The 24,501-nt window shown below is 44.2% G+C and overlaps 1 protein-coding gene across 2 annotated transcripts in view; it reads right to left on the bottom strand.

Moving 5' to 3' along the window:
• The window catches only part of LOC149453942 (complement C3-like), a 181,863-nt gene that overhangs the window by 16,963 nt on the left and 140,399 nt on the right, over window positions 1-24,501 (bottom strand). For both annotated transcript variants that reach the window (XM_089688009.1, XM_089688010.1), the window contains 6 exons: window positions 23,709-23,768; window positions 17,577-17,670; window positions 11,659-11,710; window positions 8,654-8,741; window positions 5,159-5,248; window positions 2,274-2,379 (listed from right to left, as the gene is read on the bottom strand). In XM_089688009.1, coding sequence (XP_089544135.1) covers window positions 2,274-2,379; window positions 5,159-5,248; window positions 8,654-8,741; window positions 11,659-11,710; window positions 17,577-17,670; window positions 23,709-23,768 — 490 coding nt within the window. The remainder of the gene's footprint in view (window positions 1-2,273; window positions 2,380-5,158; window positions 5,249-8,653; window positions 8,742-11,658; window positions 11,711-17,576; window positions 17,671-23,708; window positions 23,769-24,501) is intronic.

Raw genomic sequence — 24,501 nt, 5'->3', positions numbered from 1 at the left:
GTGCCCAGCAGAGTCCTCTCTTACATCCATGTGTGCCCAGCAGAGTCCTCTCTTACATCCAGGAGTGCTCAGCACTGTGCCCCAGCAGACTCCTCCCTTACAGCTATGCGTGCCCAGCAGACTCCTCCCTTACAGCTATGCGTGCCCAGCAGACTCCTCCCTTACAGCTATGCGTGCCCAGCAGACTCCTCCCTTACAGCTATGCGTGCCCAGCAGACTCCTCCCTTACAGCTATGCGTGCCCAGCAGACTCCTCCCTTACAGCTATGCGTGCCCAGCAGACTCCTCCCTTACAGCTATGCGTGCCCAGCAGACTCCTCCCTTACAGCTATGCGTGCCCAGCAGACTCCTCCCTTACAGCTATGCGTGCCCAGCAGACTCCTCCCTTACAGCTATGCGTGCCCAGCAGACTCCTCCCTTACATTTAGAAGTGCTCAGCAGAGTCCCTTCTTACATCCATGTGTGCCCTGATACATGCCCTGGGACCTTAATAAAATGTAGACCAATAATACAGAGTGCAATACCAACCATCAGTCCAAGGGTATGTACACTCATAATGGGTCCTGAGACTCTCTTCTTCTGTAAGGACATATCCCTGCCCATGCTATGCAGAGATCTTCACTATGCCACCTGTGTAGCGTCATATGGCCCCTTCTTCAAAATCTTTCAAATCTTGTCCCTGCTCCTCCTGTACACACTGTGTGGATGCCATCCATTCCAACAGAATGTACACACAGTACATAAGGCACAAATCCCAGTTCAGAGCATTGCGATGAAGGGGGTATGTGGGGCCGGGCAGGATTCACACCGAGGATCTTCATGGAGTTGGTCCAGGTAAATATAATGTAGAGTATATATGCACATTCAGCTATATACACTATATTGCCAAAAGTATTGGGCCAGCCCACCAAATCATTGGATTCAGGTGTTCCAATCACCTCCATGGCCACAGGTGTATAAAATCAAGCACTCAGGCATGCAGACTGCTTCTAAAAACATTTGTGAAAGAATGGGTCGCTCTCAGGAGCTCAGTGAATTCAAGCGTGGTCCTGTGATAGGTGGCCACCTGTGCAATAAGCATCGGATGCAGTGGTGTAAAGCACGCCACCACTGGACTCTAGAGCAGTGGAGATGTGTTCTCTGGAGTGACGATCATGCATCTCTGTCTGGCAATCCGATGGATGTGTCAGGGTTTGGCAGTTGCCAGGAGAATGGTACTTGTCTGACTGCATTGTACCAAGTGTAAGGTTTGGTGGAGGGGTGATTATGGTGTAGGGTTGTTTTTTAGGGGTTGGGCTTGGCCCCCTAGTTCCAGTTAGGGGAACTCTTAAGACATCAGCATACCAAGACATTTTGGACAATTTCATGCTCCCAACTTTGTGGGAAGAGTTTGGGGATGGCCCCTTCCTGTTCCAACATGACTGCGCACCAGTGCACAAAGCAAGGTCCATGAAGACATGAAGGAGCCAGTTTGGGGTGGAGGAATTTGATTGGCCTGTAGTCAACCCGATAGAACACCTTTGGGATGAATTAGAGTGGAGACTGCGAGCCAGGCCTCCTCCCCCGACATCAGTGCCTGACCTGACAAATGTGCTTCTGGAAGAATGGTCCAACCTTCCCATAGACACCCTCCTAAACCTTGTGGACAGCTTTCCCAGAAGAGTTGAAGCTGTTATAGCTGCAATGGGCGGGGCCAACTCAATATTGAACCCTACGGACTAAGACTGGGGGGCCATTACAGTTCATGTGCGTGGAAAGGCAGGCGTCGTCCCTAGGGTTGGTGTCACCCGATGCTGTAACACTTGGTGTCACCCCTCTGACAATCCCCGCAGGATGGATTGGATCTGTGGATTGAGCATAATGGAGCATAATGGATCGCAGATCCGATCCATCCTGCGGGGATCGTCGGCTTGCAACCTATACGGGGTTAACTGATCGCTCCACGAAAAGGTAAGTTTTAAAGCAAGCCAACGATCCCCGCAAGATGGATCGGATCTGTGGATTGGGGAGCATAATGGATCAGACTCCGAACCATTATGCTCAATCCGCAGCTTTAAAATGTATCTTTTCGTGCAGCGGGTCCAGTGTCACCCCGTGTGATAGGTGTCACCCGTTGCGGCGCGCATCCCCTGCACCTGCCTAGGGACACCACTGGCAGGCGTCCCGATCCTTTTGTCAATACAGTGTATGTCCTGATCATTCTACAGAAAGGCTGTCAGGATTTGGCCTCTTCCCCCATCTCATGTCTCTGGGTATCCTTGCTGGCAGCCTTACCCATGGCGTAATACTCATATATGGAAACCACCGCCGGCTGGAGGATTCCCACCTCAAAGTTCTGGTGAATCTTGAACTTCAGGCATTCCGTCTCTGATCTGGAGACCTTCAAGAAAAGAAACGTGGATTCATGAGTGAAACAAAGCTTGTAACAAAGGAGAATGCAAAATATTAAAGTGTATCTAACGTCACGAGAAAAAATGGAATATATAGCAGCTAACCAGTGGTTGTGGTGGCTGCATTCGTTTTCTGACTTTAGTCTTGTTTTTTCTTTTATTCTGACCTGGTGATTCTGCCAGAAACACACTTCCTGAGTGACAATGCTCACACACTGTACTGTATATCCGGAGGAGCAGCGTTGTCACTACTAGGACAGGAAGCATGTTAGGACTACAGAACCCCTTCTCAATTCTACAACATGATATGTTTTGTAGTCCATGGACAAGAACTAGCTAAGGCTTATGGTACTGATTAGGATTTCAATGCACCATAGGCAGAGAACACAGGAGGTTACAAACTTTCTGACAGGATCAAAGGGTATTTTTTGCATTTATTTAATGGATAAAACAGAACTCTTCCAATGTTGTATTTAATAAAGAAAAAGGGAGCAAAAAAAAAAAGAAAGTTTGTTTTCAGGCCTCATGCACACCGAACCTGCCCGACGCCTCTGAAAGCTCTTTCTCCTGCATGCTTTGATTTTATTATCTGATCAATGTGTGTTTCAATCAAAATGATCAAATTGGTAAACAACGTAATAGGAATAACTTTCCTTCTGATCGATTAGAATGGATTGAATCTGAGTCCATGAGCCAGGGCAAAACATGATCAATCCTTTTGCATCGATTAGCAGTAATAAGATACTTTGTTCATCATTTATCCATTTTTTTTATCAATGTCTCCAAATAGGAATAATCGATTTATAGTAGACAACCCTTTTGATCGACATGACACACATAGGGAAGTGGATTTAGATCGATAGTTGGAAGATATGGTTGCATCTCTTTTTCCAATGATTTCAATCAAACCAAATATATTGTCCAGGGGAAAAATGATCATTCATGTTGTATTGATCGGCAATAGTGCGGTGCTTTGTTCATGAATTCAATAGTATTTTGATCGATCAAATCCTAAAATCAGTTCGCGTAGTGAAAACAGAGATGGGACTGTATCTTCTGACAACTGATCGAAATCCACTTCCCCATATGTGTCATACCAATCATATGGGTTTCTATGGATTGAATTTTTCTAATACGCTTAAAAAATGTGTCATTTATGGAAGTGCGTATGACCCCCACTGTGTGTATGGCCCCCACTATGGTGGTCAGACACAATTTATTAAGTGATGAACAGAGTATCTCAGTGCTGACGATGGATGAATGAGATTTTATAACTTCCATCTTTGACTGATTTAGTTTGATTTATTCCAATCTAAACCAAGACCAAATTGATTGGAAGGGAAGTTATACCTATTCGATTGTCTGCCAATATGATCATTTGATCAAATCACACATCCATTGTATAATAAAGTTGTAGCATGTATGGCCACCGTAGATCAAACTCCAGGCAGGCAAAAAACAAACTGTAAAATCTTCCCCTTCCAGCAAATGCAGAATATAATACAGGGTAATACTTACCCCGGTACTCGACTCCTCCTCTCCCCATTACCCGAATAAGGGAGGGGCCCTCTGTATCATCACATACAATGGAGGACACCGGAATAAGGGAGGGGCCCTCTACATCATCACGTACAATGCAGAACACCGGAATAAGGGAGGGGCCCTATGTATCATCACATACAATGCAGAACACTGAAGTAAGGGAGGCGTCCTCTACATCATCACGTACAATGCAGGACACCAGAATAAGGGAGGGGCCCTCCACATCTTCATGTACAATGCAGAACACTGAAGTAAAGGAGGGGTCCTCTACATCATCATGTACAATGCAGGACACTGGAATACAGGAGTGGCCCTTTACATCATCACGTACAATGCAGGACACCAGAATAAGGGAGGGGTCCTCTACATCATCACGTACAGTGCAGAACACTGAAGTAAGGGAGGGGTTCTCTACATCATCAAGTACAATGCAGAACACCAGAATAAGGGAGTAGCCCTCTGTATCATCACATACAATGCAGGACACTGGAATATAGGGGGGGGCTCTCTATATCATTACGTACAATGCAGGACATTAGAATAAGGGTGGGGCCCTCTATATCATCATGTACAATGCAGGAGACTGGAATATAGGGGGGCTCTCTATATCATTACGTACAATGCAGGACATTAGAATAAGGGAGGGGCCCTCTATATCATCACGTACAATGCAGGACACTGGAATAAGGGGCCCTCTATATCATCACGTACAATGCAGGACACTGGAATAAGGGGCCCTCTATATCATCACGACAATGCAAGACACTGCTCCTGCATTGTATGTGATGATGTCAGTAAGGGGGCATTAGCAAAACCAGTTGGAGAAAGTGTGTCTTCATGGGACTGGTCATCCTAACTGAAAACAATGGGGAGGAAGACCATGGGATAAAAGATTAAGGTATTAAGGTAAATAGTGCTCTATTATCCTCTGGAAAACTGAACATTTAAATCTTCATCCGCTAAGAGAGGGGCAAATATTCTGGAGTTCCACTGTCACATTTTTGAATTTTGGTAGGTATGCTTTTTTTACTTAGATTGTGTGTACTATCAAGTACAGTTCAAGGCAATCACAAAAGTTGAGTCTTTGACCTTTTTGTATTTGTTCTGGAGATCTCTTAAATAGGTGACAGATGACAGCAGGAACAGTCTGAATTTGATTGGTTGGTTCTCTACCTTGGTAATTTTGATCATTCATATGGCATTCCACAGGTGATATGTAATCCCTACCTTATCCAGGTAGATAATCAGAGATCCCCGCTCAGAACGTTCTGTGTCCATTTCATACTTGGAGATATATTTGTCCACCCGGTTTGTCAACTGGAGATGGAGAGAGGAAAAAAGAGTCAGTGCACATTTAGGAGAAACGAACACTTGGCCGTGCTCTATGTCCCTGGTGCCCAACATGCAGCCCTTTGCTATTTTTTCTACAGCCCATATGGCCCCTGCAGACATTACCTTATGGATATTAATTTGTGTTTCCCTATTGTTATAGCAATGATTTCTAGCAGTCTAATGCAATATGTCGTCAGTCAATGACTGTCTCCAAAAGTATGTCCCCAGCCGCCCTATGGGTGAGCTTTCGGCACTTGAAGTGACCGGAGTCTACCCATTGTTATATATATTCCTCATACATATACATGGACCCCTATGGAAGGAAAGAATGTTCCCTCTTTGTGTCCTTCGATACGGGTCCATGTATATGAATGAGGAATGTCCAGCTAAAAGGTTCTAGGAGTCATTGACATCTCTGCAGGTCGTTGCTCCCAGAGCCAATGAGCTGTGGCTGGTTTAAAATTTGACCAGCCTGGAGCTCTGGTGAGTTTATTCAATCTGTTTGGTGGTGGATAAACACGGTGTGGTGGTGATTTTTTAGGAAACACAAGAATCAAAAATACAAAAATATATGAATTGAAGGACTTCTTTTCTTTGTATCACGATTTGTTATGGACTATTAATATATATTGTTTTTTGCACAATATTGTTATATATATATATATATATATATATATATATATATATATATATATATATTTTTTTTATAATGCACAAATTGGCACATTATTATTATATGTTTTATGATAGGGGGTGTTCTATGATTTGTTATATTTATTAGAATATGTTGATATTGTTTTGACATATATAACACTCTCACAGGGGTTGTTTGCATTCAGCACTTTGTTTTGCACCTTGGTATTTTTTGCACTTTAACATTTTTGCACTTGAGTATATTTTCGGTCTATATACCTATACTATCTTGGTATAAGCATACTAATAGGGTGTTGAGGAGCGCTGTTTAAATCTTTTTATTTAATCTCCTGTACCATGTCTGCAGTCTCTGACCATCTCCTGTACCATGTCAATAGTCTCTGACCATCTCTTGTATCATGTCTGCAGTCTCTGACCATCTCCTGTACCATGTCTATAGTCTCTGACCATCTCTTGTATCATGTCTGCAGTCTCTGACCATCTCCTGTACCATGTCTATAGTCTCTGACCATCTCTTGTATCATGTCTGCAGTCTCTGACCATCTCCTGTACCATGTCTATAGTCTCTGACCATCTCTTGTATCATGTCTGCAGTCTCTGATCATCTCCTGTACCATGTCTATAGTCTCTGACCATCTCTTGTATCATGTCTGCAGTCTCTGACCATCTCCTGTATCATGTCTATAGTCTCTGGCCATCTCTTGTATCATGTCTATAGTCTCTGACCATCTTTTGTATCATGTCTGCAGTCTCTGACCATCTCCTGTATCATATCTATAGTCTCTGACCATTTATTGTATCACGTTTGCAGTCTCTGACCATCTCCTGTACCATGTCTATAGTCTCTGACCATCTCTTGTATCACGTCTGCAGTCTCTGACCATCTCCTGTACCATGTCTATTGTCTCTGACCATTTCTTGTATCACATCTGCAGTCTCTGATCATCTCCTGTACCATGTCTATAGTCTCTGACCATCTCTTGTATCATGTCTGCAGTCTCTGACCATCTCCTGTATCATGTCTATAGTCTCTGGCCATCTCTTGTATCATGTCTATAGTCTCTGACCATCTTTTGTATCATGTCTGCAGTCTCTGACCATCTCCTGTATCATATCTATAGTCTCTGACCATTTATTGTATCACGTTTGCAGTCTCTGACCATCTCCTGTACCATGTCTATAGTCTCTGACCATCTCTTGTATCACGTCTGCAGTCTCTGACCATCTCCTGTACCATGTCTATTGTCTCTGACCATTTCTTGTATCACATCTGCAGTCTCTGACCATCTCCTGTACCATGTCTATAGTCTCTGACCATCTCTTGTATCATGCCTGCAGTCTCTGACCATCTCCTGTATCATGTCCACAGTCTCTGACCATTTCTTGTATCACGTCTGCAGTCTCTGACCATTTCCTGTGCCAAGTCTGCAGTTTTTTACATCTCTTGTATTATGCCATTTCTCTTTGTCTGTATCCTGATTTGTTTCTGTTGTCTCTGATAATGAGTATTCACTTAATTTTATGTGTCGCCCTTTGGTGATGTTGAGGGCTGAACTAGGGGCCTTCTATATCAAGAAAGTTGACAACCACTTCTCTAAATACAGCAGAGGTCAAATGAACATTGCTTTGGCTTTTGGTCAGGTGACTGGTCTTGGTCCTAGAATTATTCCCAAGGAAAAGTATTTCTGACCTGCCTGTACCTCCTATATAAATTTCTTTGGGGTGATTTTTTTTTAAGTGAAACTTAAGTTATAGTAGTTTTTGTATATATTTTCTTACTTGATTTGTTACGGTCATTGTTTTTGTAATTAAAAATGAATAAAAAAGAAAGAAATAATAGAATTTAAAAGTACAGGCGTACCTCGGTTTACGAATTTAATTAGTTCTGCGGGACTTTTCATATTATGAAAAATTTGTAAACCGAAACGCGGTTTCCCATAGGAATGCACTGAAAACCAATTAATCTGTTTCGGAGATCAGAAAAAAGTAAAAAAAGTCTTTTATCTGTTCAAAACTCTTTATAAAGTGCACTTTAAAGGCATAAATACTGTACAGGGACATGATTAAAAATGAATTCGTAAATGCATTGAGAATCGATTAATCTGTTCCAGAGGTCAGAAAAAAAGTTAAAAAAAGTCTTATCTGTTCAAAACTCTTTATAAAGTGCACTTTAAAGGCATAAATACTGTACAGGGACATGATTAAAAAAAAAGTCGTAAATGCATTGAAAACCAATTAATCTGTTCCGGGGGTCATAAAAAAGTCAAAAAAAGTTTTATCTGTTCAAAACTCTTTATAAAGGTATAGTACTGTACAGGGACATGATTAAAAACAATTTGTAAATGCATTAAAATCCAATTAATCCGTTTGTATTGCAAAAAAAATTAGTAAACTGAGGCATTATTTTCAATGGGTTTTCATTCGTAAACCGAAAATTACGTTAACCGAGGCGTTCGTAAACCGAGGTACGCCTGCATTTGTAGAAGAATACTTTGTTTTTTCATATCTGGCCGGCAGGTGGAGTATTGGCCACTTCTATAATTCACCTGTCTAATCGTAGCTGCCTTGCTGAAAAGAAGAACCCTCTTTACAGAATTCAGCAGCTGAAAAAAGTCGACAGGGATTTGAACCATTCTCTATTCTATTCAAAATAAAATATTGGCTTTGGATTTACTTCCAGGTGACCCAAACCTTTAAAGTGACCCTGCCAACACAGGGTCCCCTTATATAACTAACCGCACTGAGGTCATCCATATCTGGGCTGAATCCTGTGAGCAGCGTTAAATCCACCACTGTCATTGTAGCATCGGTCACACCAAGGTACCTGCAATAATAAAATTGTAATGGTATACATAGGGGTCTAGTTCTAAAACATTTGCTGGACGAATGTCACATGCATACATGAATGCTCAACAAATTGGGGTTTATTTACTAAAGCTGGAGAGTCCAAAATCAGACTCCCTTCTGCATAGAAACCAATCAGCTTCTAACCTCAGCTTGTTCAATGAAGCTTTGGCAATGAAACCTGGAAGCTGATTGGTTTCTATGCAGAAGGGAGTCTGATTTTGGACTCTCCAGCTTTAGTAAATAAACCCCATTGTGTCTGTAATTTCTTTACTACATTAACTCTTTCAATCACCAGCTTCATCTAGTGGACAAAATGCAATACATTTATTTCAGAAAACTAAACCACATTTTGGCTACTAGATGGAGCTGACAATATAGGAATGACTCACTTGTCTAATGGGGAAATTTTTTGCCCACATGTTAAAAGATGCATTTGTTGCTAGAAATTACTGTCAACTTCCCAAAAAGTATATGTTTTCTGAAAGCCCCTGGGGAATAAAATGGTGGTAGTTGACATGTTTCAATATTTTGCAGGTATTTATGAAATGCATATTTTCAGTAAAAATGCAGTAAACTGGATTTTGGTGCACACAAACATAATAATATACCCAATTTGTTGATAATAATTACAAAAAAGGGTTGCATCGAGTAACTAGATACCAAACATGCCAAGCCTTAGAATTGCAAATTCCCATGGAATTAAAAAAAAAAAAAACTATGGTACTAAAAATTCTGCACACGGGGTGCTTTAAAAGCCTTTACTGGTTATCAGTTTAGAGAATTCTGGCTATAGAATGATTGCTCTCACTTTGACATTTGCAGCAATAACTCACGTGTGGCACAATTGATGTTTACATACACGCTCGCCCTGTGCTGCTCTTTTTATTGGGGGGTGTATGGGTGTGATGGGGGTGCTTCCAATGAATGTTTCATAAATTGACCTCCATATTGATCATATGAGTTGACACTGTAGTATTTGGCTTCAATTTTGATTTTTCAATGCTTGTCATTGTATTAAAGGACAACTCCATGCCCAGCCCAATGCCAGCTGTTTGCTCCCCTCTACCTCCTGAAGGCGCCCCTTGCTTTTGTTTTATATATGTACCATCTCCAAATGTCTGGTCATGTGACAGGCAGGGTCCTCTTCCGCTTTGGATTTTCTCCCAGTGGTTGGTGGACGATGATACAGAGAGTGGCACTGATGTGATGACATCTACACTCCTGTCTACAATAATACATTAGGGCCCATTTGTCAAACACAAGGCCCATGGGCCGAATCAGTCCCACCAGGCCTGTGGTCTCTGTATTTTTCCTGCAGTGGCAGCACCTCCCTCATGTCCACCCACATCTTGTCTCAACAGTTGGCAGCAGTGAGGAGGACAGAAGTTCTCCATCATATCCTTTGCTTCTCCATGCAGCCGTGGAGAGACTTGTCTCTGCCCACTATCTCAGCAATTGGCAGCAGAGAGCAGGACAGAACTCCTCCATCAGATCCTGCACTTCTCCATGCGGCCGTGGAGAGGCTTGTCTCTGCCCCTCCATCTGAGCAGTTGGCAGCAGCAAGGAGGACAGAATTCCTCCTTCAGATCCTGTGCCTCTCTGTGCCACCAGAACACCACCTTGTCTCTGTCTTCCCTGATTGCAGCATTCAGCAGACTGTAGCAGCTGACTCCAGCCCTCCTCTGGTCCTCCTCCAAACTCTGCACCTTCTACTTCCCAACTCTGCCCAGAACAGTACAAGGTAAGGGGGGTGTACTGTAAGGGAGGGTGAGGAACTCTTGCCTTCTGATGGTGGTGGTGGTGGTGGGGGTGCTCTAGACATCTGATGTTGGGGGGGGGGGGGGGGTGCTCTGAACATCCAGTCTTACGGACATAACTGGCCCTTTGAAGGCAAGCATAATGCTGAAGTGGCCCGCGATGAAATTAAAGTGTTACTAAACCCACAACAGTAAAATCAGTCTGTACATGCAGTACAGCATGCTTGTTATACTCACTGTGGAACCTAAGGGGTTAATCCTCTGCATTGTGTAAAAAGGCTGTTTGATCTTTTCTACTCTGTTCCTCCCCTTTTTCAAGTGACCACCTCTTATCTCCAGACTGAACCATACGCATGCACATGCTCAGTTTGGTGTGTATTGCTAGAGAGGTTTTTTTTTTCTTGGGAGAGTGCATTTGATCAGCACAGGGCCAATCACCACTGCCCAGACAGAGGTCAGGGGTTCTGCATCCTCCTAGAGTAGAAAGAAAAACTCCTCCTACAAGCTTTAGCTAGTGGTGGGCTGGACACTGATAGAAGCCACAAGACTGCTCTAACTGCTGATGAGAAAAGGTATTTAGCAGTTTATATTTACTAAAATAATTGCATTTCCATGTTGTGTATACTTTGGGATTTAGTAACACTTTAAGTTTGACACCCCTGCACTAGGGTGATGTGGTGATTCCCCCCTCAGCGGATCAATAATGTCCTGAACTCACAGGATGTCCTCAGTCTTCCAGGTTGAATGAAGCTGCTCATCATTAAAGCTCTAGAAGACTGAGGACATCTTGTGATGGGAATAAGGTACTGCAAGGGACATTCCTGGATTAAAGGTGAGCATTGAAAAACCATTTATAAAAATATCCTGTGGTTAGATTTTATATATATATATATATATATATATATATATATATATATATATATATATATAATTCTGAGATTTACAGAGCCCCATGCCAAACAACAGAGCCTTTTTACGTCATACATCTGCTCGCAGTTTAGCTGTAACAGCTGCTGAGAACAAATATTGCCGCGTTGTTTTCAGTGAGTTGGCTGACTTTTTTATTTCAGCCAAGTCATGGACACAACATCACAAATACCAATAGTGGAAACTTTTTTTTTAGAAAGTATTACTTACTTCATACAGATGTTTATGAACATGGATTTCTGGACTCCTATTGGTTTTTGTACTGTAAGACAAAATAAGGAGGCAAGGAATCATATACAATGTAATACAGAGGAGGATCTATGTTACCGTATTTGTATTCCAACTCTTATATCAGCTGTGTTCAGTAATGTAGGAGTTCTCAACCTTTTGGAGTCCATAGCTTCTTCCAAAGCCTTCCATGCAGTAAAGAATACAATAAACAATAAAGTTTATATTCACATAATAAAAGTACAGGAATACAAAATGTATTGAAATGCTGGAAGGCTCCAGATGTTATTGTGATGGATGGTGGGGAATGTGGAGGGGGTTAGAGGAACTAAGCAGATTTGGTGGCTCTGTAGGGGATGAGGTTATTGGAGGGGGCTGGGGAGCACTGCGAGAGGTTGGGGGGGCACTGTGGGACATTGCTGGAGGTTGGGGGCGCTATGGAGTGCTGGATGCCTTGCAACAGGCTTGAGGGGCATTGTAGGAGGTTGGGGGCATTATGAAGGCTGAGGACTCTCAGGTTGAGGGCACTGTGGGGCACAATGGGAGCTGGTAGGCACTATGGGAGGTTGGGGAGACTATGAGAGCTGGTAGGCACTGTGGGGCACTATGGGAGGTTATGGACACTATGGGAGCTGGGAGGCACAATGGGAGATGGTAGGCACTATGGGAGGTTGGGGAGACTATGAGAGCTGGTAGGCACTGTGGGGCACTATGGGAGGTTGGGGGAAGTATGGGAGATGGAAGGCACTGTTGGGCACTATGGGAGCTGGTAGGAACTGTGGGGAACTATAAGAGGTTTGGGAGGCTATGGGAGCTGGAAGGCACTGTGGGGCACTATGGAAGCTGGTAGGAACTGTGGGGCACTATTAAGAGGTTGGGGAGGCTATTGGAGCTGGCAGGAACGGTGGGGCACTATAAGAGGTTAGGGAGACTATGAGAGCTGGTAGACACTGTAGGACACTATGGGAGGTTGGGGGAAGTATGGGAGATGGAAGGCACTGTTGGGCACTATGGGAGCTGGTAGGAACTGTGGGGAACTATAAGAGGTTTGGGAGGCTATGGGAGCTGGAAGGCACTGTGGGGCACTATGGATGCTGGTAGGAACTGTGGGGCACTATTAAGAGGTTGGGGAGGCTACTGGAGCAGGTAGGAATGTTGGGGCACTATAAGAGGTTGGGGAGGCTATGGGAGCTGGGAGGCACTGTGGGGCACTATGGAAGCTGGTAGAAACTGAAGGGGACTATGAGAGGTTGAGGAAGCTGTGGGTGCTGGAAGGTACTGTTGGGAATTATCGGAGGTTGGGGGCATTGTGAGGAAGTTGAGTGCTATTTCAGGAGGTTGGGGGCATTGTGGATGCTGAAGGCTCTTTGAGGGTCTGGGGGCACTATGGGAAGTTGGGGGCGCTATGGAAGCTGGGGGATCTGGGAGGTTGAGTGGTGCTGCAGGAGGTTGAAGGGAATTATGGAGGCTGAGGGCTCTCGGGGGGACTGATGACCATTTTGGGAGGTTGAGGGCACTATGGGAGGTTAAGAGATTTGCACTTGGCCGTGGAGAAGAGAAACTGTGGCTTGGCAGTGGGCCATGGCTTGGTGGTTGGAAACCACTGCAGTCATGCTTTAAAAAAAGAAAAAGTGGTCTTAGGAAACAGGAACCTCACTAAGAAGAGAAAAGCGGCACCTCTGAGTGTAGACTGTTAAAAGTATTTAATGGTGAACATGATTAAAACCACTCACATGTAGATAGTAAAGATAAGGCTCATAAGGGGTTAACAATGCACAACGCCAGGAGATGATATGAACCAGAGAACAAGAGTCCCGGCTGGACAGCAGGGAACGCTGGACAGATGTCAGAGGAGCCTGTGGTGTGAGTCTGGAAAGTCTGTTAGGACTTCGGCTGGACAGCAGAAAGCGCTGCAGCAATGCGAGATGGAGTCTGGAAGGGAAAGCCTGGCAATTTTCTCTGCACTCCAGAGCAGCGGCGATGGCGTGTGACGTCATAAGCATGCAACGCGTTTCTGAGCATGCGCAGGATCAGAGGACTGGCGCACTCCTTTGTCAAGCGCGCTGGTCCTCCGGGATACTTCCAAAGTCTGGAATTGATCTGTGATGTCAGCTAACATCCAGCATTACCCTGCCATCTTGGTTGTGGGAAGCCGGATGTGACTTTCTGCTGTTTCATAGCTACCTCCCCACTGCGCATGCGCAACACGTGGTCCCGCCGCCACCTGGGACATGTGACATGTCCCAGGAGCTTGTGGTTGGGTGAAATTCCACTATTCTTGCCTAGGCATGAGAAGCAGAAGTGGAAGCGGGTAACTGTCAGAAATATGTAAAATATTGGTAGAGGAGGCAGGAGGAGGAGGAGATGTGGAGCTTCCACTTTTAGATGGACTGGCAGAGTGTAAGGAAGAAGAGGCTGTGGGGACTGGTGTGGGCAGCCTGCAGGAGCGGGGATCAGGCGGGAAGAAGTGCATTTTCTGGTATCCTAGACCTAAACAAGAGTTTAACCCTTGCAGTGCTGGGCAGCCCCACTGCAGGGGAGGATTTTTGTACCTGTTTATCTGTAGCATTATGTCCCCTGCGTCCATTCAAAGTGAAGAATTTACACAGGATTTCTCAGCTCTGAAAAGCAGGGGGTGGGAATCTGAAGTTACATCAGTGAGGAGAGCTCTGAGAGCTGATTGGAGGGTAGAGATCCCCCCTCTTGTCAGTCTACTGGAGGTCCCTCCCGTCACCATTTTGCTCTTGGTGTCAGGAAAAATGATCACAAGTGATTTATGCTGATAGCAGAGGAACAAAGCGGCAGTCAGAAATGACACTTAGTGCTCTGGATTGAGACAAGTACACACTACAGAGGGATCTGCTTTGTTCATATTTCATGTCTGAAGCTTACAACCACTTTAAGCACCCGGCAAGGTTTCTTCTTTGATGTCTGTTTATCTGTGCATGCCTGTACATCTTCACAATTAGTCTTCCCATCGCATGCCTGTACATCTTCACAATTAGTCTTCCCATCAAGTGAGACAAACAAGGGAATGAGGTGGTTTCATGTTCCTGGAAATTAGATCCAAAGAAACCACCAGCACTTTATGAACTGCTTTTACATGGGTGCAGCCAGGGATAAGGAATTGCTGTGTAGTAGTCATGTTCTCCAGCCATTGTCCCCTTAGATAATGGATTGTGTTGTATATTATATCATTTGTCTGTGAATTCCATGGCTTCCTTTTAGAGAACATTGCAAGTTTCCCATATCTGGTAGAAATCCATGCAGGGCATGACCACAGTGTTCAGAAGTCCCTATGAGTCAGGACAGTGTGGTCACTGACACGCCCCCATCATTAGAGTTACATTTACAAAGCATGCTATGGGTTTTACTGAGGGGGCGTAACTTGATTTCCTAAACCCCCCCCAAACCAGTTCCTACATTACCCCTAAGGAAGCAGTCACCTTGGCAGGGGTTAACTCTCAAACAGGAACTGAAGCTAGGGAAAGGTAAGGAATTTAAGGCCCATTCACACCAACATAAACGCTTGCTCGCTAATGCATTGTGTCATGCGTTAATGTGCGTTACATCAGGGCAGTCTATTCATTAGAATGGCTTCCCAAAGGACCATGTTTCACAGTACTGTGTTCCTGAGCATTGCAGCACATTCAGTGGTGTATTTAGGTTTCATGCTGCGCTAGGCAACACAATAATTGGCTCCCCCACGAAGAGACCCTGACACCGACCAACACCCCCTCTCCCCAATGAAGAGAGCCTAACATTGACCAACACCACCCCAGCCCCCCCCCACCTGAGAGAACCTTTTACTACCACTGCCCCCCATACACCGACAAACGCCCCCCCCCCACTCCGGCAAGAGATAAGCCACTCACCTTCACAGCTCCGGACATCCCCTGGAACAAGAGTCAGGCTCTGCATACACCATTAACAGCCTGCAGCCTCTCTCAGATCCCCGTGCTGCGCGTGTCCCTTCTTCCTTTCCTTCTTTCAGGGGACAGTACTGCCACCCTGAAAAAAGCTGCTGCCCCCCCTGAAAAATGCCGCCCTAGGCAAATGCCTTGTTTGCCTTGTGGTAAATATACCCCTGAACACATTCTACCAGCAAGGTGCACAGAGGTGCCATTCAATAAGAATGCCACCACATCACTCCAACACTTGTCATGTGTGTTACTGTGCGTGTCTTCCATGAGCATGTTACCGCAAAGCAATAGTGTGAGTTGGCCCAAACACTTTCACAGTTCAGCGGATCTATTTGATGGCAACAGTTTAGATCCCAGCACTTAGCAGCAGTGCCTGGACAAGGTCATCTAGTGCCCAGGGTGAAGATGCCAAATTGCACCCCCCCCCCCCAAGATGTATGTAAGTGTCAGGAAAAATCCCCTCCCTCTCCCCCCAAAAAATCCAAGCACTCATCAGTACTTTTACCCCTTTGCAAGACAACATTTTCCCCAAACAAAAATTCCCCCTCTTCCCAGTTCAAATCCTTCATTAAATCCTTCAGCATTCATTATTGCCCCTCCAGCCCACTTCCCAGCTTAAATTCTTTCCTTTCCAAATACCCCCTCCTAGCAAAAATCCTCTACCTCTCAAACTTCCCCTCTGAGCACCAATCCTCCCCCCCATCACCAAGTCCTCCTCTCCCAGCAGAGTTCCCCCCTAAAACTCCCCTCCAAGTACAATTTTCCCTCCTAGCACAAATCCCGCCAATCATCCCTACTAGCCCAAATGCTTATCCTCCAAATCCACCTCCCTAACACAAACCCCCCCCCCCAGCCATATCACCCCTTCTAGCACAAATCCCCCCCCATTAACCTTCCCAGAACACATCCCCCCAATCATCCCTACTAGCCCAAATTCTTATCCTCCAAATCCACCTCCCTAACACAACCCCCCCCCCGCCATATCACCCCTTCTAGCACAAATCCTCCCCCTCCATTACCCTTCCCAGCACACATCCCCCCAATCATCCCTACTAGCCCAAATTATTATCCTCCAAATCCACCTTCCTAACACAAATCCCCCCCACCTATATCACCCCTTCTAGCACAAATCCTCTTCCCCCCCCCATTACCCCTCCCAGCACAAATCCCCCAATCATCCCTACTAGCCCAAATTCTTACCCTCCAAACCCACCTTCCTAACACAAATTCCCCCCCCCCCGCCATATCACCCCTTCTAGCACAAATTCCCCTGGTACCTTTTTCATAGGCTTTTTTGAGTTTGGGCAAGGGGCCCCATGAGTTATCAGTCCGCCCCTGCCCCCACCCATATCACCCCTTCTAGCACAGATCCTCTTTCCCCCCCATTACCCCTCCCAGCACAAATCCCCCCAGTCATCCCTACTAACCCAAATTCTTATCCTCAAAATCCACCTTCCTATTTCCCCCCCCATTACCCCTCCCAGCACAAATCCCCTCAATCATCCCTACTAGCCCAAATTCTTATCCTCCAAATCCACCTTCCTGACACAAATTCCCCCCCCCCGCCATATCACCCCTTCTAGCACAAATTCCCCCCCCCCATTACCCCTCCCAGCACACATCCCCCCAATCATGCCTACTAGCCCAAATTATTATCCTCCAAATCCACCTTCCTAACACAAATCCCCCTCCCCACCCCCATATCAACCCTTCTAACACAAATCCTCTTTCCCCCCCATTCCCCCTCCCAGCACAAATCCCCCCTACTGTCAGCTTTTAGGCAGGAAATCTCCATGTGGTGCCCCCCATCTCTGGATACCACTGCCCCCGGGGAAGCTGCCCCTCCTGCCCACCTCTGCCCCAGCTCTGTACCAGACATACATCTGTTTGAAAAGTCGTGAATCTGTAATAAAAAAATAAATATATATACGTCCTACATACATGCAAATATAAATCAGACATTGCTCAGCTGCTTACCTCCTTTTGGCACATCTTCAAGAGTGACACTGAAGTCAAAATTCTTACACGTGGCGACTCCCTCTGCCAGTGGCACATAGTATAGGGACATGACCTGGGAAGAAGAAAGAGTGAACATATATATATATATATATATATATATATATATATATATATACACATACAGTATCTCCCAGAAGTGAGTCACCCCTCACATTTTTGTAAATATTTGATCTTTTCATGTGACAACACTGAAGAAATTACACTTTGCTACAATGTGACGTAGTGAGTGTACAGCTTGTATAACATGTAAATTTGGTGTTCCCTCAAAATAACTCAACACACAGCCATTAATGTCTAAACCGCTGGCAACAAAAGTGAGTCCACCGCTAAGTGACAATGTCCAAATTGGACCCAATTAGCCATTTTCCCTCCCCGGTGTCATGTGACTCGTTAGTGTTACAAGGTCTCAGGTGTGAATGGAGAGCAGGTGTGTTAAATTTGGTGTTATCGCTCTCACTCTCTCATATTGGTCACTGGAAGTTCAACATGGCACCTCATGGCAAAGAACTCTGAGGATCTGAAAAAAAGAATTGTTGCTCTACATAAAGATGGCTTAGGCTATAAGAAGATTGCCAAGACCCTGAAACTGAGCTGCAGCACGGTGGCCAAGACCATACAGCAGTTTATCAGGACAGGTTCCACTCAGAAAAGGCCTCGCCATGGTCGACCAAAGAAGTTGAGTGCACGTGCTCAGCGTCATATCCAGAGGTTGTCTTTGGGAAATAGATGTATGAGTGCTGCCAGCATTGCTGCAGAGGTTGAAGGGGTGGGGGGTCAGCCTGTCGGTGCTCAGACCAAACGCCGCACACTGCATCAAACTGGTTTGCATGGCTGTCATCCCAGAAGGACGTCTCTTCTAAAGATGATGCACAAGAAAGCCCGCAAACAGTTTGCTGAAGACAAGCAGACTAAGGACATGGATTACTGGAACCATGTCCTGTGGTCTGATGACACCAAGATCAACTGATTTGGTTCAGATGGTGTCAAGCATGTGTGGCGGCAACCAGGTGAGGAGTACAAAGACAAGTGTGTCTTGCCTACAGTCAAGCATGGTGGTGGGAGTGTCATGGTCTGGGGCTGCATGAATGCTGCCAGCACTGGGGAGCTACAGTTCATTGAGGGAACCATGAATGCCAACATGTACTGTGACATACTGAAGCAAAGCATGATCCCCTCCCTTTGGAGACTGGGACGCTGGGCAGTATTCCAACATGATAACGACCCCAAACACACCTCCAAGACGACCACTGCCTTGCTAAAAAAGCTGAGGGTAAAGGTGATGGACAGGCCAAGCATGTCTCCAGGCCTAAACCCTATTGAGCATCTGTGGGGCATCCTCAAACGGAAGGTGGAGGAGCGCAAGGTCTCTAACATCCACCAGTTCCGTGATGTCGTCATGGAGGAGTGGAAGAGGACTCTGGTGGCAACCTGTGAAGCTCTGGTGAACTCCATGCCCAAGAGGGTTAAGGCAGTGCTGGAAAATAATGGCGGCCACACAAAATATTGGCACTTTGGGCCCAATTTGGACATTGTCACTTAGGGGTGGACTCACTTCTGTTGCCAGCGGTTTAGACATGAATGGCTGTGTGCTGAGTTATATTGAGGGGACAGTAAAATTTATATGTTATACAAGCTGTACACTGACTACGTCACATTGTAGCAAAGTGTCATTTCTTCAGTGTTGTCACATGAAAAGATAGAAACAAATATTTACAAAACTGTGAAGGGTGGACTCACTTCTGTCAGATACACATATATATATTTGTGTTGGATAGAGTAGGGAATTTTCATTTCTGTGTCCCAATGCAGAGATTACCCTTCCCTTCCTGTCTTGGAGACACCATAGGAAGGGAGTGGAATCCAAAGCAAGGGAAAATCCTATCTTAGACATCATTTTCACTAAAAACAGGTGTCATCACTGGAAGATTTCTCATCGATTGCACTATAGGTGAAAACTGTATAATAGTCACTGGGACAAAAGAAGGGGGAATCTCCTGAGTGGGGGTGCAGATAGCAATACAAATTTGTCAGAGGTTTCAACCTTTCTACACTATCTGAAACACACACACACAAAAAAAATAGTTTTAGACCAGTGGTTCTCAACCTTCCTAATGCCGCGACCCTTTAATACAGTTCCTCATGTTGTGGTGACCCCCAACCATAAAATTATTTACCCAGTAATTATAATTCATGAGTGTCGTTTTACCTCCAATACTGCTGCTTTCAACACAGTAGCTGCTTTTAACAGAGTAGCTGCTTTCAACACAGCAGCTGCTTTCTACACAGTAGCTGCTCTTTACACATCGGAAATATGTGTTTTCTGATGGTCTTAGGGGACCCCTGTGAAAGGGTCGTTCGACCCCCAAAGGGGTCGTGACCCACAGGTTGAGAACCACTGTTTTAGACACACTTTAGGGCAGTGGTTCTCAACCTTCCTAATGCCGTGACCCTTTACTACAGTTCCTCATGTTGTGGTGACCCCCAACCATAAAATTATTTACCCAGTAATTATATATTCATGAGTGTCGTTTTACCTCCAATACTGCTGCTTTCAACAGAGTAGCTGCTTTTAACAGAGTAGCTGCTTTCTACACAGTAGCTGCTATTTACACATCAGAAATGTGTTTTCTGATGGTCTTAGGGGACCCCTGTGAAAGGGTCATTCGACCCCCAAAGGGGTCACGACCCACAGGTTGAGAACCACTGCTTTAGGGTCTATATATATATATATATATATATATATATATAGAAAGTTTGCTGAACAAATGTGACCTGCATTCACGCAGCTCCAATAAAACTTGTATTGTATCCTGTGTTATCTATCTAAAAGCTCCATCTAATGGCCAAAATTATTCTTTTTTTCTGATTGAGATGTTTAAAAACAAATACCACATTAGGGTCACTATATGACGGTTATGATCAGTGGTTATGGCCCTCTGGAAGATTTTACCCCCTCCATGACCAGGTCACTTTTTGCTATGCGGCACTGACAACTGCATGGTCATGCAATGCTGTACCCAAACAAAATTTGTATGATTTTTCACACACATACATCTTTCTTTTGGTGGCATTTGATCACCTCTGGGTTTTTAATTTTTTTAGTATATAAAACAAAAAAAGACGGACAATTTTGAAAAAAAAAAACAACCCAAAACAATATTTTTTACTTTCTGCTATAAAACCTATCCAATAAAAAAATTTAAACATAAAATTTCCTAATTAATTTTGGCCAAAATGTATTCTGCTACCAAGGGTGGACTGACAACTCATGGGGCCCCCGGGCAATAGGGGATCGTGGGGCCCCTGTGTCCTTGTCCAAACTCAAAAAAGCCTATGAAAAAGGTACCAGGGGCATCTCATGGGGCCCCCTACTGACCCCGGGCCTTCGGGCAGTGCCTGAGTTTCCAAATGGTCAGTCCGCCCCTGTCTGCTACTTGTCTTTAGTTAAAAAACAAATCCCAATAAGTGTACAGGTATACCTCGGATTACGAATTTAATGCGTTCTCCGGGACGTTTCGTATTGTGAAAAATTCCTAAACAGAAACGTGGTTTCCCATAGGAATGCATTGAAAACCAATTAATCTGTTCCAGAGGTCAGAAAAAAGTTAAAAAAAAAGTCGCTGCCACTATATGTCAGTGCCAGTTTTTAAATGTAATTACCAGCTTTTTTTTCTTCACTATAGCTCAGAGAATCAGCTGTCACTTTCCCAACAGCTAAAAGAGAAAGTTTCCTAAAGAAACAATGTTTCCTTTTAGTTTCTTAAAAGAAACAAAGCTTCCTTTAACTCTGGGGAAAGTGACAGCTAACCCTGTGAGCTATAGTGAAGAAAAAAAAAAGCCAGCAATTGCATTTAAAAACCGGCACTGACATACACCTCGTATTGCGAAAAAAATTTGTAAAAAGTTCGTAAACTGAGGCATTATTTTCAATGGATTTTCATTCGTACACTGAAAATTACATTAACCGAGGTGTTCGTAAACCGAGGTACACCTGTATTGATTGGTTTGTGTGAAAGTTGTAGTGCCTACAAACTGTGGGATAGGTACTAGAATTTGTATTTGTTTATTTATATATTTATTTATTTAAACTAGTAATGGTGGAGATCATCAACTTACAGTGGAACTGCGATAGTGTGAAATTTGTAGTGTCTACAAACTGCGGGATATATACTAAAATTTTTATTTACTTGTTTGTTTTTATATTTATTTTTTTAATACTAGTAATGGTGACGATCATCAATTTACAGTGGGACTGCAATAGTGCGGCGGGCAATCTGACACTAAATGACACTGGGGGGGACTGACTAACTGACACTAACATTTTTACAGAGATCAGAGCTAATAATATGCAGTGACTGTATTTATGGCACTGGGCAGGAAGGGGTTAACATCTAGGGTGATCAAGAGGTTAAATGTGTGCCTAATAAGTGTCTATGTGTGTACTGTGTGCTGCTCTTACTGGGGATGTTGTTTTCATTCCCTTCTTAGCAGGGAATGAAAAAACAACACCATCCCCTGTCACTGAACACAGCTCTGCCTTGCTTCCATTCACAGAGTTGTGTCCGGTGAAGCTCAGAGCTGATCACCGGCGGTCAGTCATTGGCTGGGACCCGGTGATCGGCATGTGCCGAGATGAGTCACAGCACAGCCGGGCTGGCAGTCATGTGTGTGCCTCCCGCCTGAGCACACAAATCACATACTAGGTATGTGGTCCAGTGCAGGGAGGCCGCTCTGCCATCATATAACTACATTATAGGGTTGGCAAGCAGATGCCCCGATCGCTGTACGGGACCTCTGTGCGAGGTCCCAATCATGTGATCACTGATTGGCCAATCAATGATCACATGAATAGTAGTAAGCAAGATGTCACTTCAAACATCTTTGCTTACTACTTGTAAGATCTGTAAATGATCACAGAGGTCACATGGTACAAGGCTATTCACAACAGCCTTGTACCATGTGACAAGCTGTGACCAATCACAGCTCACACAGTATTTCTCAATGGCTCCAAGAATGCAGCCAGATAGAAGGAGAAATGATTGCTTTTACAGCCTTTATGGGTGTAAAAGCAATCAGTGTAAAAAAAGAAAAAAAAATCTTCATCACCCCCCACAAATAGTACAGTGTCGCTATGGTGACACTGTACTGCTAGGGTGACAGTATTTAAAAAAAAACATAAATAATAATATAAAAAAAAAATAAAAATGTAAAAACATTTTTTGAAAAATTATAATTTTTGGTTAAAAACTAATTTCGGTTATTTTTTTTTTTTCACTGAAAAGATAAATGAATACATTTTACCCAAGATTTATGATGAAAGATGATTTATTTGCAAAATTTTATAAGAAAAACACTTTTTTTTCAAAATTTTTGGACTTTTTCATTTATATAGCAAAAAAATAAAAATCCCAGTGGTGAATAAATACCACCAAAAAAGCTAAAAAATTCATATGGGTACAGTGTTGCATGACGGCGCAATTGTCATTGAAAGTGTAATAACACTGAAAGCTGAAAATTGGCCTGGACAGGAAGGGGGTGAAAGTATCTGGACTTGAAGGAGTTAAAGAGGAGCTCCAGTCAAATTTGTGTGTATTGAATGTCAGCAGCTATAAAAACTGACTTTTAATAAACAGACACTCGCCTGTCCAATCAGTGTAACAAAAGAAAAAAAAAAATCTTCATCACCCCCTACAAGTAGTACAGTGTCAGCGATGTGCTCACCCGAGCCATTCTTTTCATCTGTGTTCTGACCCCAGTGCCGGCATCTCAGCTGTGGGCACCCGGTTGTGGCAGCTTGCGGCTTCCCAACTGGGTGCCCACTGCGCATGCATGGGCTGAGCTATGTGAATGGTTGCGCAGTGTTCTGGGACCTGTGACGTGCTCCAGAAACTTTGTTGGGGGGGGGCTTCAGCTCGGACTGCCTAGGCTGTCGGAGCGAGTACCTGTCAAAACCAAACACCCATTCCCCCCATCTCCCCAAAATTGCCATTATGTAAAGAAGAGGGGGGGAAGGAGGCCTTAAAGCAGAACTTCCCCTTTCGGGTGGAGCTCCGCCTTGAGTTCCATTTTAATGATGATGTTGTCACTCACCGTTAGTGTACCCTGTCCCTTTCCTTTGGCCGTCACAGTGATCTTGTCTTTCATTTCAGCCTGCGGGAGATGCACATTAGTATGTTATCCTAAATATACACATAGACATAGAATGATGACGAGTATACACTTTCCAGCTATCATTCAGTTTTATTTTTGAATGGCAATCAGTTGCCATTTTCTTTCTATACAGTTGCAAGAAAAAGTATGTGAACCCCTTGGGATTACGTGGAGTTTTGCGTGAATTGGGCATAAAATGTGCTCTGAACGTCATCTAAGTCACAACAATAGAAGAACACAGTCTGCTGAACATAATACTGCACAAACATTAGATGTTGCCATGGTTTAATTGCACATAACATGTAAACATTCACAGTGCAGGGAGGAAAAAGTATGTGAACCTTTGGACTTAATAACTGGTTGACCCTCCTTTGGCAGCAATAACCTCAACCAAACGTTTCCTGTAGTTGCAGATCAGAGCTGCACAACGATCTGGAGTAATTTTGGACCACTCCTCTTCACAAAACTGTTTCAGTGTAGCAATATTCTTGGGATGTCTGGTGTGAATCGCTCTCTTAAGGTCATGCCACAGCATTTCAATCGGGTTGAGGTCAGGACTCTGACTGGGCCACTCCAGAAGGCGTATTCTGTGCTGTTGCAGCCATTTTTTTGTTGAATTACTTGTATGCTTTGGGTCATTGTCCTGTTGCATCACCCATCCTCTGCGGAGCTTCAGTTGGCGGACAGATGGTCGTACGTTTTCCTGCAAAATGTCTTGATAAACTCTGGAATT

Source organism: Staurois parvus, unplaced genomic scaffold (genome assembly GCF_062004578.1).
Source record: "Staurois parvus isolate SC_StPar_1 unplaced genomic scaffold, SC_StPar_1.0 ptg000444l, whole genome shotgun sequence".
Lineage (NCBI taxonomy): Eukaryota > Metazoa > Chordata > Amphibia > Anura > Ranidae > Staurois > Staurois parvus.
This window is presented reverse-complemented; position numbering and strand designations above follow the sequence as displayed.